The sequence below is a fragment of the Panthera tigris genome, chromosome B4 (genome assembly GCF_018350195.1).
Source record: "Panthera tigris isolate Pti1 chromosome B4, P.tigris_Pti1_mat1.1, whole genome shotgun sequence".
Taxonomy (NCBI): Eukaryota; Metazoa; Chordata; class Mammalia; order Carnivora; family Felidae; genus Panthera; species Panthera tigris.
This window is the reverse complement of record NC_056666.1, coordinates 45548785-45565533: the sequence shown is the minus strand read 5'-3', so window position 1 is coordinate 45565533 and position 16749 is coordinate 45548785. Positions and strand designations below refer to the sequence as shown.

The 16749-nt window shown below is 35.5% G+C and overlaps 1 protein-coding gene across 1 annotated transcript in view; it reads left to right on the top strand.

Moving 5' to 3' along the window:
- Nucleotides 1-16749, top strand: part of LRP6 (LDL receptor related protein 6) — a 176611-nt gene that overhangs the window by 91001 nt on the left and 68861 nt on the right. The window contains exons 4-5 of the mRNA XM_007076312.3: nt 14149-14345; nt 16109-16240. Of these exons, the coding sequence (XP_007076374.2) occupies nt 14149-14345; nt 16109-16240 (329 nt within the window). The remainder of the gene's footprint in view (nt 1-14148; nt 14346-16108; nt 16241-16749) is intronic.

Sequence of the window (16749 nt, the reverse complement as noted above, 5' to 3'; positions counted from 1 at the left end):
TTTACTTGTTTCTTTCCTTTTTTTAGATGTGGGAAGAGAGCGGAGTTCAGCTTTGGACATGTTTGGGTTGCTTAGGGAAACATGGTTATGAAGTCTGGAGAGCTCTGAATATATGAGCCTGCAGCTGAGCAGAGCAGTCTTAGAGGAAGATATAGATTTATAGTCATTATCAAGTTAATGATTATTAAAGCCATGAACTATAAACATAGGGGAATTTTGCATCAGTGTCAGAGACTTAGGCAAAGATAATAACATAACAGAAACCTTGAAGAGTTTCTGCAGGGTTCAAGATTGAAAGATGTCTCAGTCTGACTGAGCTGTTGTGTGATTAACCATCGTTTTTTGCCCGGGTTTCAGGAAACCCCTCAGACCCAGGCAGATGGACATAGTTCATCACTTACTCAGCTTGTGAAGAATCTGCTTCCCAAGGAAGCAAGTTGAAGAGATTTATGCAAATAAGTAATAATAACCATGGCTCTCCAGAGATGGTGGCTGGAGTGAGGTTGATGAGGAGGAGGAAGTGTGGGGTGAGATAAAAGGTAGGCCTCATCTGGATTCTTTTAGCACTTTTGGGAAATATATACCAGGTATGGAAGGATCCATATGTTATGGCAACCATACTTGACATGATTGAGCATGTTAGGCAAAGGTCAGAGGTGTAGTTACAGCTGGCTTGTGAATGAGCACAGTGGTGTCAGAGAATAAGCAGTCTCACTATATTAACAGACTTCTTGGTGCTACCAGAAATTTGAAAAAAAACAATACATGAATATGCTATTATTGCTAGTGTCAAATCCCCTGCCCCCGACCTAGTGTGAATTGATTTCCAAATTAAAGCTGCAAATTGAAAATTTATTGCCTTCTCCCTTCTGGATCTGAAAGCCTGGACTAGGAATTTGTAGACTGCAACAGAATTGACATCAACTTCCAATTAAGTACAGACCTCCCTCTGAAATACAAGCAAATAGGAAAAAAAAAAAATAAATAACAGGGCGCATAAGAAGATACTACAGTTCAAATGAATGACCCATATTAAGGAATCAGAGCAAATGTCTTCCTGTAATTTCCTTTAAGATAGAGGAGGAAAAAACTATCAGAGTTCAAAAGGATGCAGTCACTATACATGAAAATAGAGTAGGTAGTGTGAAAGAATACATTTAAGATCAGTAAAAACAGAATGATGATAAAGAGCATGATTGTTTAAAACAGTTTAAGCAATGGGGGATCTAGACAGATGACTAAAAAGAAATCAAATCAGTGAAATGGAATTTAACCTTGAAATTATCCCACAATTTGGAGAAGCAGAGATGAAAACAGTGGAAGAAAAGATTTGGGATCTGGAGGTTGATGCAGGAGTTGTTATGTGTTACTGCAACAGAAAGATATACAAGGGAATATGCAAGGGAATATGCAAGATATGCAAGGAATCAAAATACACTATATTGCTCTTTCTGAAAAAGTTACTTGATATACCTCAGAATTAAAATGTAGAGCTTGAGTGAGGAAGTCAGATAAGTAAATATTTGAAGAAGTTAAACATGGAGTTAAATCTAGTAATTGCTGTTAATGTGCTTTTAAAACTTAATGAAACCATGAGATATTTTGAAATAGAAGATAAAAAAGTACATAATAAACATCTAAATATCAGGTGTTATCGATAAAAAATGAGACATGGTAGTGGGATGGTCAGATGAAGAAGAAAGACACACAGGAATAAAACCCTATTAACATCTTACCTTAATATATGGCAGTGTCAGTAGATACTGTCTTATTCTTGAAGTTGGTTATCATCTAAAATAAGATCAAATATGATTTAAAAACATAAAGGTAATTAAAATTGAATAAAACAGTTTGTATATATTCCCAAACCCTAGAGCCTAGAGACATAAAAGCATATAAATTCAATCTAGTGGGAAAAGTCCATGAGAAAGGAGAGAGGAGTGTAAGGAAAGAATAAAAGTAGAATATAAGAAAAGAGCATGATCAAACAGTTATGCTATTAAATATAAATTGAAGATATAAGTAAAACAATCTGAATGTTGAATAATGTATTTTTTAATGTTTGTTTATTTTTGAGAGAAAGCAACAGTATGAGTGGGGGAGGGGCAGAGACAGAGGGAGACCACAGAATCTGAGGCAGGCTCCAGGCTCTGAGCTGTCAGCACAGAGCCCAAAGAAGGGCTTGAACCCACAGACCGTGACATCACGACCTGAGCCGAAGCTTAACTGACTGAGCCACCCAGGTGCCCGAATAATATCTTTTAAGCATACTGCCCTATTGTGAACCACTCAAGTTGTAATTTTTTACTTTTACAAATAATTGTTACAATAAGGAAGAGCCTATATGAATTTGCATCTTTGATTATATCTTAGAATTAATTATTAGAAATGGGATTTATATATCAAGGTACATAGAGATTTTAAGGCCATCTTTTTTTTAATGGAATGATTTTATTGATTTTCACTGTCACAAAGTGTATGTCCGCATATCATTTTTTACATTAAGTTTAAGAAAAAATGTTATTCACTTTGAAATTTTAAAATGCATTTTACTTGTATTAAGTGTATTTTTTCTTTACTAGTGAGAGCAGGTATTTTCCATAGTGTTAATTATGGTGGATTCTTGTTGTTCATGGTACTTAATTCTACAGAGTTGTTGCAAATACTGAAATAGTGAATACAGAACCAGTGCTCTTGGGAAATACAGAATTAGATTTCTGCCAGGTTGTGGTCAAAACGTTTTATCAACTGATTCATAATCTTTATTTTTAATGCATGTTTCTGTTTAAAAATACCTTATTTAGAGGCTCGTGGGTGCCTCAGTCGGTTAAGCATCATCTGACTTGATTTTGGTTCAGGTCGCAATCTCTCAGTGTGTGGGATCGTGCCCCGTATAGGGCTCTGCAGTGACAGCCTGGACCCTGCTTGGGATTCTCTCCCTCCCTCTCTTCTGCCCCTGCCCTGCTCATGCTCTCCCTCCCTCCCTCTATCTCAAAATAAACAAATGTAAAAAAACCCTTATTTAATATATAATGTTGAATGTTGAACAATATGGGTGTTTAAATTATAGCACCATCATTCAATGCAGTGTTACATAGCCATCAAAAATAATGTGAGGGGCGCCTGGGTGGCTCAGTCGGTTAAGCGTCCGACTTCGGCTCAGGTCATGATCTCGCGGTCCGTGAGTTCGAGCCCCGCGTCCGGCGCTGTGCTGACAGCTCAGAGCCTGGAGCCTGCTTCAGATTCTGTGTCTTTCTCTCTCTCTGACCTTCCCCTGTTCATGCTCTGTCTCTCTCTGTCTCAAAAATAAATAAACATTAAAAAAAATTAAAAAAAAAATAATGTGAAAGAAATGTTTAATAACATGATAAAAATCTTTATGTTGTTAAATGAAAACAGGTCATTATGATGCAGCAAATGCCTCAAATTTACAACAGCTCACTTTTGTGGGGAAAAAAATCCAGAGGAGAGGGTGAGTTGGAGTCTTTCAAAATAAATTAACCATTTTCTCAAGGCAAGTTCACCACTGTTACAGGGAAACGAGGACTTTGGGGCCTGCTGTATATATGCCCAGTGAAGAAGCTCAGTAACTAGGGTGCTAAATATAAATACTCTTTATTCTTGGCTTAGTGCAGGTGGCTCCATCATCTCTTGGTTTGGCTCTGCTCTTTTCCTTCTGTGCTTTGGGGCTCTATGATTTAGAGTGAGTGGATTTTTACTAAATTGTAAATTCTAAATCTTGTTGGTTAGTTGGGCCTTAACTATTTTAAAAACAGAAACCAGTTGTTCCATTCCTTGATGATTGGGAATTGCTTGTATGTGTATATAGAGATGTACATATTGTTCATATGCATAAAATAAAGGACTAGAAAGATGCTCTTTATATTTCTTTTCCAAATTTTTATGGGGAACATTCATGTATTTCTTCTATAATCAGGAGAAAACAAGTAATTTGGATAAAACTAAATACTAGATTTTGATAAATTGAGTTAGATCCCTTTAATGTGTCTCTCATTTCTACTCCAGATACAGTATTAACTGTACTTCCTGTCTGGCCTACTAGACTACAGTCTTCTTGAACACAGTGTGGTTCAGCTCTCTTCATGTGAGGCCCAGTTATGTCTAAGACACTATTCAAGTTGTTTACCCATTTTTAAATTATTTATCTCACTGAATTGTAAGAGTTTTCTGGAAACACGTTTTGCATTGGGTATGTGATTTAGTAATATTTCCTGTCCATCTGTAGTTTTTGTTTTCATTTTCTTGTCAGTGTGTTATGAAGCAAAGAAGTGTTTAATTTTGTAAAGTTTAATGTGTTAGTTTTTCTTTTGCTACAAGTGTACTTGATATCTTTAGAAATTATTGCCTAATCCAAAGTCACAAAGATTTACAGCTGTGTTTTCTTCTATGAGTTTTATTGTTTTAACTTACATTTAAATTTGTGCTACATTTTCTGTATGGCATCTTATACTCTTATGTCAAATTTATTCTGAAATATTCAGTTATTTTTTGTGGTGTTCTGAATGAATTATTTAATAAATTTCAATTTATGTATTCTTTTAAGATGCCACATCTGAGACCATATCTGTCTTTCTCTGACTTATTGCACTTAGTATAATATTACTGTTGTTGCAGGTGACAGGATTTCCCTTTTTTATGGCTGAATAGTATTCCATTGTATATATACACACCACATTTTCTTTATCCATTCATTTATCCATGGACACTTAGGTTGTTTCCATGTCTTGGCTATTTTAAATGATGCTTTAGTGAACATGAAGATACAAGTATCTCTTGGACATAGTGATTTCATTTCCTTCAGAAGTGGGATTGCTGGATTGTATGGTTCTCTTTTTAATTTTAGAGCAACTTCCTTACTGTTTTCTGTAGTGGCTGTACCAATTTACATTCCCACTATCAGTGCACACAGGTTCCCTTTTCTGCACATTCTTGTCAGCATTTGCCGTCTTGTGTTTTTTTCTCTTTTTAATGGGTGCCTTGCCCTGTGGAAAGGTCTGCTGGAGGGCCTGTGGTTGAGCTGATTTATCATTTTCCTCCTCCTTATGAGGAAGCTTCTGCCACATTCCTCACAGTCCCTTAGCCTGGGGCTAAGCTGTTTTTCCTTCTGAAAATGAGATTTGAGATTCTGTCTAGGGGGTCCCTGTCTGGGTGAATCCAAAGCAGAGATCCTTGAGGGTGAGCACGTGGGACATTCATCAAATACATAGGAAGCCCCACTAGGTTCAGGCAACTTTTTAGGCATTAACCATGACCATAATCCAATGCACAGAGCAGACAACATTACTGCCCTCCAGGGTTCCCGTCTAGTTGGGAGTCAGACAGTCACACTAGACGTTACAAGCAGGTAGTGTCCACAGTGCAGTTGATATGACATCATCCTGGCTTCCTTTCGAAATGGATGAATCTTCCTTCCTTCCTTTTTTTTTTTTAATTGAAGTACAGTTGACACACAATGTCACATCAGTTTCAGGTGTACAGCGTAGTGATTTGACAAGTTTATACCTTATGTTATGCTTGCCACAAGTGTAGCTACCATCTGTCACCATACAATTCTTTCACAGTATCATTGACTGTATTCACTATGTGTTATCTCTTGTCTTTTTGATGGTAGCCAATTTGCAAATATTTTCTTCCACTCAGTAGGTTACCTTATCATTTTGTTAAGCACTTCTTTTGTTGTGTAGCGCTTTCTAGTTTAATGAAGTCCCACTTGCTTATTTTTTATCTTGTTGCTTGTGCTTCGGGTGTCCTATCCAAAAAATTGTTGTCAAGAAGCATGTCAAGGAGCTTTTTCCCTGTGTTTGTTTTCTTCTAGGAGTTTTATGTTTTTCAGGTCTTAGGTTTAATCCATTTTGAGTTAATTTTTGTAAATGGTATTAAGATAGGGGTTTAGTTTCATTCTTTTACATGTGAATGTCTAATCTTCCCTGCATCATTTATTGAAGAGGCTGTTTTTTTCTCTACTGACTATTCTTGGCTTTCTTGTCAAATACTAATCATATCGATTTCTGTATTTTTCATTGCTAGTATATAGAAATGCAGTTTATTTCCATATATTGACCTTATATACTGTAACTTTACTGAATTAATTAGGCCTGGGAGTCTTTAAAAAAATATTCTTTAGTATTTTCCACCCTTAGAATCATGTACTGTGAACAATGACAGTTTTACTTCTTCCTTTCCAATCTAGATGTCCTCTATTCCTGTTTGATTGTACTGACTAGGTCCTCTGTTACAGTGTTGAATAGAAGACATCCTTGTTTGTTCCTGATCTTTGGGGGAAAATAATTTATTATTATTATCTTCTTTTTTTTTTTTTTTTGCCATTGAGCATGATAGCAGTAGGTTTTTTTTTGTAGACGCCTTTTGTGGAAGTTTCCTTTTATTCCTGGTCTCTTCACAATTTATACCATGACAGAGTATTATATTTTGTCCAATCCTGTTTAGTATTAGCAATAGATACTACCAGTGCTTTTAGCAGTAGATTCAGTCTATGGAGATGATTATATGATTTTATTTTTTAATTTGTGAACATGATGAATTGCATTAATTGTTTTTAGTTGTTAAACCAGTCTTGCGTTCTTGGGGTAAATCCCATTTGGTTATGGTTTAGAATCCTGTTTAGATGTTGAGAGATTCAGTTTGCTGACAATCTGTTGAGGATTTTTATGTCTTTATTCATAAGAGGTATTGGTCTGTAGTTGATTTTTCTTATCCTGCCTTTGTCTGGCCTTGGTGTAATACTAACCTCATGGAATGAGGTAGGAAGTGTCCCCTCTTCCACTGTTTCCTGGAAGAGTGTGGGATAGATTGATATTATTTCTCCAGTAACTATTTTGTAGAAGCCATCAGTGAAGCCATCTGGGCCTGGGGATTTCTTTATGGGAAGATTTTCAGTTGTTAAGTCAATTTCTTTAATTGTATTGGGTCTTTAGTTTTTTTTTTATTTCTTCTTGATTCACTTTTGTTTGTTTCTTTCCAGGAATATTTCCATTTTATCCGAGTTGTCTACATTGGCATAAAGTTATTCATTGTATCTCCTTATAATCCTTTTAATTTCTGTTAGGTCAGTTGTGATGTTCTTCTTGTATACATGATTTTATTCACAAATTACCCAATTTATGTCTTTTCTCTTTTTTGGGAGGCCAGTCTGAGTCTAGCTAAAGGATAGTCAATTTTGTGAATCTTTTTATAGAACTCACATTTAGTTTTACTGAATTTGACTTCCTCTACTGTTTTTGTGTTTTAATATGCCATTAATCACTACCCTAATATTTTTGTTTTCTTATGCTAGCTTTGGATTTAGTTTACTCTTTTTTTTCTCGTTTCTTAAGCTTGAAGCTTAGTTTATTGATTTGTAATTAGCTTCTTTTCTAATATAGGCACCTAAGGGGTAAATGTATAGAATTTACCCTAGGAAGTTCTAGGGTTACTTAGAACCCTAGTTCTTTTTGCAAAGTTTCTGTATGTTGTATTTTCATTTCCTTTTATCTCAAAACATTTAAAAGAACTTCTTGTGATTTCTTCTTGGGCCCATTGCTTATAGAGAAGACATTAAGAATTTAGAAAATTCTCATTTGTGGACTTCTCATATATTATTGTTGTAGATTTATTAATGAATTCCGTAGTTCTCAGAGAATATACTTCATATAATTCAGTCTTTTAAAGTGAATTGAGACTTGTTCTGTGACCTAGTATGTGGTCTCTCCTAGAGTAACTTCCTTGCATAGTTTGAAGAATGTATATTCTCTTGTTATTGGATGGGACTTTTCTGTAGAGGCTAGTTTAAATTGGTTAATAATGTTCAGATTTCCATATCCTTAATGTTTTCCTGTCTAGTTCTTCTTCTTCTTCTTTTTTTTTTTTTAAGATTTTATTTTTAAGTAATCTCTACTCTCAACGTTGGGCTCAAACTTACAACCTTGTGATCAAAGTTGCATGCTCTTCCAACTGAGCCTACCAGGTACCCCATTTCTGCCTAGCGGTTCTAAACTTGATTAACGTAAGAGTAGGATGTTGAGATCTTGGACTGTTAATGTTGAACTATTTATCCATTGCTGTCAGTTTTTTCTTCATTTGTTTGAGGCTCTGTTTTTATATGTGTATATGTTTATAGTTGTATCTTCCTCATAATTTGATCCTTTGTCATTATAAAATGTGCTTCTTCTTTACCTCTTATATACTTTTTGTCTTAAAGTATATATTATCTGATAGAGCCTCTCCATCTCTCTTAATGGATTTACTGTTTGCTGTAACGTTTTACTTTCAACTCAATACAAAGTACGTCTTTTGTAGACAGCATATAGTTGAATCTTGTTTTGTTTTACCTAGTCAAACAATCTTTGTCTATATAGATAGAGGTATTTTTTTTGAAAAGGAAAAACTGTATCTATTTAAAGGGTGCAGCCTTTTGCCTTTTGATTGAAGTGTTTAATATATTCACATTTAGTGTTATCAATGATATGGTTGGGCTTACAGCTGACATTTTGATGGTTTTTTTTTTTATATCTCTTTTTTGTTTAGTTTTGGCTCTTTTTTGCCTCCTTAAGTAGATATTTTCTGGAGTGCCATTTTAATCCCTTTGCTGATTTTTTAAAACTATATTTTGGACAATAAAATAATTTTAGTGTTATTCCAGTGCATTTTTTGCATTTTGTCAAAAAATACTTTATGATAATACTGGGTCAATTTCTATAAAGTATGGAAGTTTTACTCTAGTATAACTCCATTTCCTCCCTCTTTTTTGCTATTGTCATTTATGTTACATTTCTGTTGTAACCAATATGAAGTTATACTAATTTTTGCTTAATAAGATCTTACGTGTTTTAAAGGGTTAAAAAGAAAAAAGGAGAAAGCATTATTTTTTTTTTTTTATTTTTTTTATTTTTGGGACAGAGAGAGACAGAGCATGAACGGGGGAGGGGCAGAGAGAGAGGGAGACACAGAATCGGAAACAGGCTCCAGGCTCCGAGCCATCAGCCCAGAGCCTGACGCGGGGCTCGAACTCACGGAGCGCGAGATCGTGACCTGGCTGAAGTCGGACGCTTAACCGACTGCGCCACCCAGGCGCCCCGAGAAAGCATTATTTGTAGTCTTTTGTATTAACGCACATATTTGCGGTTTCTGGTACTCCTTCATGCTTCCTAAGGATTTAAGTTCCCATTTGGTGTCCTGCTCCAATATAATTTTATTCTCTCCCATGTCCTTTGTGTTCCATATCTTTTACTTTTTAAACTTTTTTTGTGCTATTTCTTTTTGATTTTTAAAAATCCCCCCTTAGGGATGTAATATACAGCATAATGACTATACGTAACACTGCTATATGATACAGGAAAGTTGTTGAGAATAAATTCCATGAATTCTCATCACATAGAGAAAAGACTTTTTTCTTTTCTTTTTAAAAGTTTCTACATGATGAATATTAGTTGAATCTATTATAATCATTTCACAATATATGCATACCAGATCATCATGTTGTATGCTTTAAACTTTATAGTGATGTATGTCAATTATTTCTCAAAACTGAAAAAAAAAATCACAAAAAATTCCTCCTTTTCACCTTCTGTTTCTGTTTCCTTATTTTTTTTTATTGATTCTTGTGTTATTTCTACTTTAGACTTCATTTCTGAAGTGATTTATTCTTCTACTTCTAATTCTTTCATCCTGTCACCTCAGTTTTGAAGTTTTTAATTTTGTTTTATTTTTTTATGGCTAGTATGAAAGTATTTTGCAATAGGTGATACATTTTATTCTAGAGCCATATATTTCTGTCATATTTTAATTGTAGGAATGTTATTTTTTATTTTGTTTTGAATATTAACTTTTTAAAAAAATGTTTAATGTTTCTTTTATTTTTGAAAGAGAGAGAGACAGACAGACAGACTGTGAGCAGGGGAGGGGCAGAAAGAGAGGGAGACACAGAATCCAAGGCAGGCTTCAGGTTCTGAGCTGTCGCACAGAGCCCGATGCGGGGCTTGAACTCATGGACCATGAGATCATGACCTGAGCCGAAGTTGGATGCTTAACTGACTGAGCCACCCAGACACCCCTTGAATATTAGCTTTTAAAATGGGATTTGCCCTTAATACCTTTATTATTTTATTTTCATGTATAATTATTTTTCTTAAACTTGTCAAAGAAGGCAGTGTTCGTCATAACTTCTATAACTTCACAGAACTCTTGTGTGTGTTTCAAAATATGGCAGCTTGCTTTCTGAGATTTCCTGGCTCTGTTTCCTCCTCCCACTTTTTTCTGTGCCTTATTTTTCCATTCATTTTTCATTCTACTACCAGTAATTTATCTTCAGTATGGAGCTTTGTCTGGAAGGTCAGCTTTAAGAGTTCATAGTGGGTTAAAGTGCACTAGCCCCTTTAGTGCCAACCGTGGATTCATTGTATTTCCTCATTCTTGGAGTGGCCAGAACCCTTCCTAGTCAGCTGACTTTCTCAGATTTGTTTGCACTGCTTTCCATTGTTACCTAACTTGTTTTTAGGTCTCCCAAATGCCCTATTGTTTCTTTATGATTCCTCCTGCAGAAGTGCTGATGCCAATCAGATCTTATGGCTCTTGGTAGTTTTCCATCTTTTTGTATTTTGAGGTTTTTGGTGATATAATATTATATGTGTGTATATATATATATTTTTTTTTTTTTTTTTTTTTTTTTTTTTTTTGCCTAGCTCTGTTGTGAATGGATTTTCGGTTTTGCTACCTAGAGTTGCTCTGTTTTTATGTGGAGGACTTGTGGAGATTTTTTAAAACCTGTGCTACTACCAGTACTGTCACATTCTTTTTTTATTGTTATTATTTGAGAGAGAGAAAATGCAAGCAGGGGAGCGGGGAGAGGTAGAGAATCTTAAGCAGGCTCCACACTCAGCATGGAGCCTGACACGGGGCTCTATCCTCCAACCATGAGATCATAACCTGAGCTGGAATCAAGAGTTGGACGCTCAACCCTTAATACTTTTCATGTCTTAACCATCCAGGTGCCCCTACTGCTGTCATCTTCTTAGGTGTTAAAACAACTTCCCTATGGGAGCTCCCTTCCAAGGTTAGGTTCACATGTCAAAATTTATGACAGTAGTACTTTGGTATGACTAAACAAAGATTTATTACCCACACAGGTGGGGGAAATTCTGAGACAGGGGCAGAGGACAACTTTCTGGGAAGAGGTCCAGAAAGAGAGAAAGTGAATGCAAGTGCGCAGGTGTTCTGTAAAGGATAAGTCCAGTTGGTGCAGAATTTAAAAGAGGAACCCACCAAACATGGAATATGAAAGAGATAGCAAGGGGCTCATGTACTTGGGGGTATTGGTGGGGTTGAGTCCTATCAGTACACTGCTGATAATGACAGATACAGGGAAGGGATGACACTCAGAGGTTGTCAGCACTAAATCAAAACATCAACAGGGGTCTCAGTTTCTTTCCTTTGGTCTTCATAGTAGAGATCCATTTTTGAACTTTTGTTGTTGTGGCCTACTGCTGAAGAATGGGGCTTTGATCTTGCCTGCCATGTTTGTTTTTGGTACCCATGATTAATTTCTCCTTGGAGAAACTTACATTTCCAGGGAGAAACCAAGTAGGCCTATTTAGTAATCCCAACCAGAGAGATTAAAGGTGAAGACTATGTATTATCTCCACTTTGAGTAACAAGTCACTGTTGGTTGGATGAATCAATGAATGACCAAAAAATATGTTAAGAATAAGTGAGGAGCCCCTGGGTGGCTCAGTCTGTTAAGGGTCTGACTTTGGCTCAGCTCATGATCTCACGGTGTGAGTTCGAGTGCTGTATCAGGCTCTGTGCCAACAGCTCAGAGCCTGGAGCCTGTTTTGGATTCCGTGTCTTCCTCTCTCTCTGCTCCTCCCCAGCCTTCTTAACTCTGCTTTCTGTTCAGCTCTATTAATTACATATATCACTTAAGGTATCTAATTTTATCAAGTATTTACTGAGTGTCTAATCATTCCACCTAATTTGGGCACAGTGAGATCCTGGGAATATAAAGAAGCAGTCTAGTATTTACTTGACTCTGATATGATAATTGATTTTAAGAACTTTTTTATTTACAAACTAATACAGGAAATGTGCAACTTCAGTTGTAAAATGTTACCCCATCTCAGAAATGTTAAAATGTTGAAAAATATATCCTGCAACTGAGGAATTATTTATGAAATGTTTATAAAGGGCCAAGAATAATGCTAAATGCTTTTGCACATATTATCATTTAACCTTTAACTCAGTGAGGGTAGATTATCTTTCATTTGCAGATAAAATAAAGCTTGCAGAAATGGTGTAAGTAGTTAAGTGTTAGAGGGACATTGAACTCAGGTCTATCTTATTTCTGACCGATACATAAATCTTTTCAGCCAATATATAAAATTAGTGTATCTTTTAGGGAAGGTTTTTATTTTTCCTGTCTGTTTTCCTGTGTTTACTTCAAAGAGTGAATTTTAACTTTTTATTTAATGATATACACGACTTAGAAGGCTTTTTTTCCTTCCAAAGTTTTTCAAAGATCTGATTATGGAATTTGCAGTTCTTTAAGATGGTTAATGAAATGATAAGTAATTTAGGGTTTTTTTTTCCTTTTTTTTTTTTTTTTTTTTTTACTATTCCTCATTTTTCAGTTGGGTTGCTTGTCTTTCTTGGCAGCTTCTCGGGGCTCTTTTAATGTCTTACCATACTGAATTTTTGGTCGATTTTAGTGTGAAATAATGTAGACCTATTTAAATTTGGACTTAAACTATGATATCACTCTTATAAATGACATAATCACTTTAGTAAATTCAATAAAGCCATTCATTTAGAAAGTGGAAGAAACAACCTCATAAGTTGACATTGTGATAGTTCTTTTGGGGAAATGAGAAGGAAAAGTAATCTGCTAGGGAATAAAGAAAAATGGGAGGATAAAATTGTGGTGATGTGGGCTGGCAGAATTGGGATGAGTTTCTAAAATAGAAATTTGTTTGGTAAACTAGTCATGCTAATCTTGTGTTCAGTTTTTTAAAAATCTAGCCTGAATTTAAAACACCTTAGTCTAGGACCATTCCATGTGCAATAACAGATACTAACTCTGCTTAGATAAAAATTATCTTACTGCCCTTGAATTTAATTTAGTATGCTGGTAGTCTTCCTCAGTATTTGAGATCATCATGTAATGTCCAGGACCTGAAAATTGGATTATCTTCCCAGAAATATGTGATGCTCTTTATTTCTCTTCAGTTGCTTATATTTTCCATTCCTCTCTCCCAGACTATTTATGAAAATATTATATTTGATATTAAGTAAACATCAAATAATTTTTTTTCTGATTATTATTTTGGCTCAGAATGTGATTTACTAATCAGGAGTGTATACTAATAATTCTCCATGACACTGCAAAGTTCTGTGGTTGCGCACTAACCAAGCTGTCTGTTTTAACTTTGGTATAGTATGGATGGCTTGTGAGATTTTTGGGTCTGCTTTGTCTCATGAACACAATGCCTGTGGCAGCACTTGTTCTTTTTGCTACCTGACTTGTGGAGGTCAAGTAACCAGATAGCAGAAAGCAAGCAGAAATGATCATTTGCTGGAGCTAGACTGGGTTTTGCAGAAACAGCTCCACCAGAACACCTTTTTAAGCCCTTTCAAGTATATGTTTTTACTTTCGTTTATCGAAACCATAAATGATGGGAGAAGAAACAGGCTCAGGTTCTTTGTTTTTACACCTCAAGAAGGGGAAAACCTATTGCAGATTTAAAACTATTTCACAGTGCCAACTGTGAGTAAGCCCTGGGATTTTTCTTTTTGCTGTAACAATTTTGGCCGCCTGTCTCCTAATGAATTTTGTGGAAGGCTGGAAGATGTGAGTCCAGAGGTGGAAATTGACAGTAGTGCTAATACTGGGAGCTTCTCTCTGCTAGCTTGTAGTGAACATGGGGCCTGTTGCCAAGTACTTGGGGGTTTTGGACATCATGAAAATACGTTCAAATTTACTGTGTGACTTATTTTTCATAGGTGTATTTGACCTTAAGAGATGTGTTACTTGGGATTTGTATGTGTTATTGCAGACTGTAAGACTGTTTTAATGGGCAAGATCAAATTTTGATAAAAGAAATTTTAGAAATGTTTGAGTTTTTCTGTTCTTGTTAATAGGCAGGCAGTGGTTAAAGGTTCCCTTCCACATCCTTTTGCCTTGACATTATTTGAGGACACATTGTACTGGACTGACTGGAATACACACTCCATTTTGGCTTGCAACAAGTATTCTGGCGAGGGTCTGCGTGAAATCCATTCTAACATCTTCTCTCCCATGGATATACATGCCTTCAGCCAACAGAGGCAGCCAAATGGTAAGTGATCTTGATTTTTAAATTGCAAGTTGGAATAGCTTTAGCACTCAGATGTCTGGCTTTAGTGAGGGCAGGAGGAGAGAGGACGTATCCAAAGGTAGTGGAAAGGAATGAAACATAGGAAAAATGTCAAAATATAGTTCAGGTTAAGCAGCAGCCTAAACCATTTGTAGCTTGTTATCTATCACTGTTGGCCAACTCAGCCCTTTGTTTGGGTCTGGGATTATGGTGGTAGAGAAGAGAGAAAGTAAGAAACTGAGATAGCTAAGCTTATACACAAATGCGTTTCTTGTTTATATTATTTCTCTCTAATGTGTGTTTGATTTTGTTCAGATGGGTGTGTTTGAAAACAAACTTCTCTTAAAAAGAAACCTCTGTGAATGAATCTAACTACCTCAGGTTGCCTAATAAAATACCTGCTTAAGCTTTTCTATGCACACTCTCTCTCCACCTCCCCTCCTTTTTTCTTAGTTTTGCTTCTATTTTTGGTCAACCTTTGCAGTGACTTGAGCTTTGGCTGCTGGCAACAATTTATTGTAAGAGAGGGATAGAATTAGGTTTAAAAGGAATATGAGAATGTTAAGTGTTTGGCACTTGTATATAAATAAATGTCTGGCATTTGTCTGAGTGTATTTCAGATTGTATTCCAAAGCCAAAAATGAAGGGTTTTTTTTGGATTATGCATTGCTTTGTATTAGTTCTGTCTGTTTAGGGGGAGATAGTCAAATATTGAATGTGTTACATTGCAATCTGGTGATCATGAGTCCATAAGAATGTTTTTAAATGTAGGGGTTGGCCTTTTGTAAAAATGTATGAATTTTTCTTCCCATGCTTAGCATATTTTAGAGAATTTCCTTTTTGTTTGTTTTTTGATTTTGTTTAACGGTTGTTTTTGATTTTTGTTTTACTAGTTTGAGAATTTGCGGTTATTACTGCTTTCATCTTGCATATTTTGTTGGTCTCCATTTTATGTTGATTTTTTTCTATGAATATTATTTAAATCCATCCCTTTCCATAGTTTCTACAAGTGTGCTAATTAATCCCCGCTTCTCAGTTTTCCCTCTTTTAGTCTATTATGTTTATCTTTTCCATGTTAATATTTCCACAGTATGATTTTTCAACATTCTAGTTATTTTTCTTGGCTTTCAGTACCCTCCACCACAATTTGTTCCCATTCTCTGTGCTCACTTAGGTTTAGCTCTTACTAGTCAACAGAAACCTTAATATCCAGTTAGACTATTTGCCTTAATGTCTCACCCAGTGTACAGTCTCTAAGCTTTTATTCATACAGTTTTACCACATTTGAAATGTTCTTCTGTCTATCCTTCCTATTCTTCAAGGATCGTGTCGCGTCCTACATCTTCAGTGAAAGTTTTCTTCTTTAATCCTTAGTGATTTATTTTCCATTTGGTTCAGTAATATTTAAAGTCTATAATGTATAAGATAGCACATAATTTCATTGTTTTATATTGTTTCCTAGTTTGTTAATTTTGGCATACAGACTAGATTGTAAGCTCTTTTAGGGCAGGGGTCTCCTGTTTATTTCTTGTGTATTCCTCTCAAGGTACAAAATGATAAGTCAATTCTCATTGATTAATTTCCTTCCTTGCAGATGTTTTGGTAGTCAAGCCACCTGGATGACATTTGGTAATAATTTGGTTTATCACAGTTGCTCTTGTTATGGTTGTTAACCTTTGTGTACCTAGCGTGAGGGAGGGCATCCATAATCATTGGTATTAATCAGTGTGATTTATATTTGACAGCTACAAATCCATGTGGAATTGATAATGGTGGTTGTTCCCACTTGTGTTTGATGTCTCCAGTCAAGCCTTTCTATCAGTGTGCTTGCCCAACCGGGGTCAAACTCCTGGAGAACGGAAAAACCTGCAAAGATGGTAAGAAGGTGGTCTCCCAGAAGGAAAAATTTTAGATAGCAGTTGGAATTCTGTATGATTTGTTTTATTTCTCTATAATAAGCTCTGTAGATTACAGTGTTTTGGGAGAGTAGTCACTTAATCTCTGCCTTCACAGTTGGTTATATAACAAGGGTGTTTTGTATTTGAGGGCATCTCTTTAATACTATTTTATAAATTAGTATTTCAACTAAATTTTTAACGTGCTATTTTTGAAAAAAATTAGGTGCTATTTCATTTTTCACGAGATGTCAGCCATTGATATCACAATCGATTTTTGTGAAAATGAATATTACTTTTCTTAAAAAATGTGTTTTTAACAGTAGGTTGCACTTGAAAATAAAGAACCTCAGTGAAAGAAACAATATTTACTAAACTTCCAACTATAAAGACTGTCATGGGGTAGATAAATTTTCTAAAAGTTTATTGGATGCTATTTTTAATTGCCTTTTAACAACAGAAGTGCTTTCAGAAGAAGAAGAAAAACATTC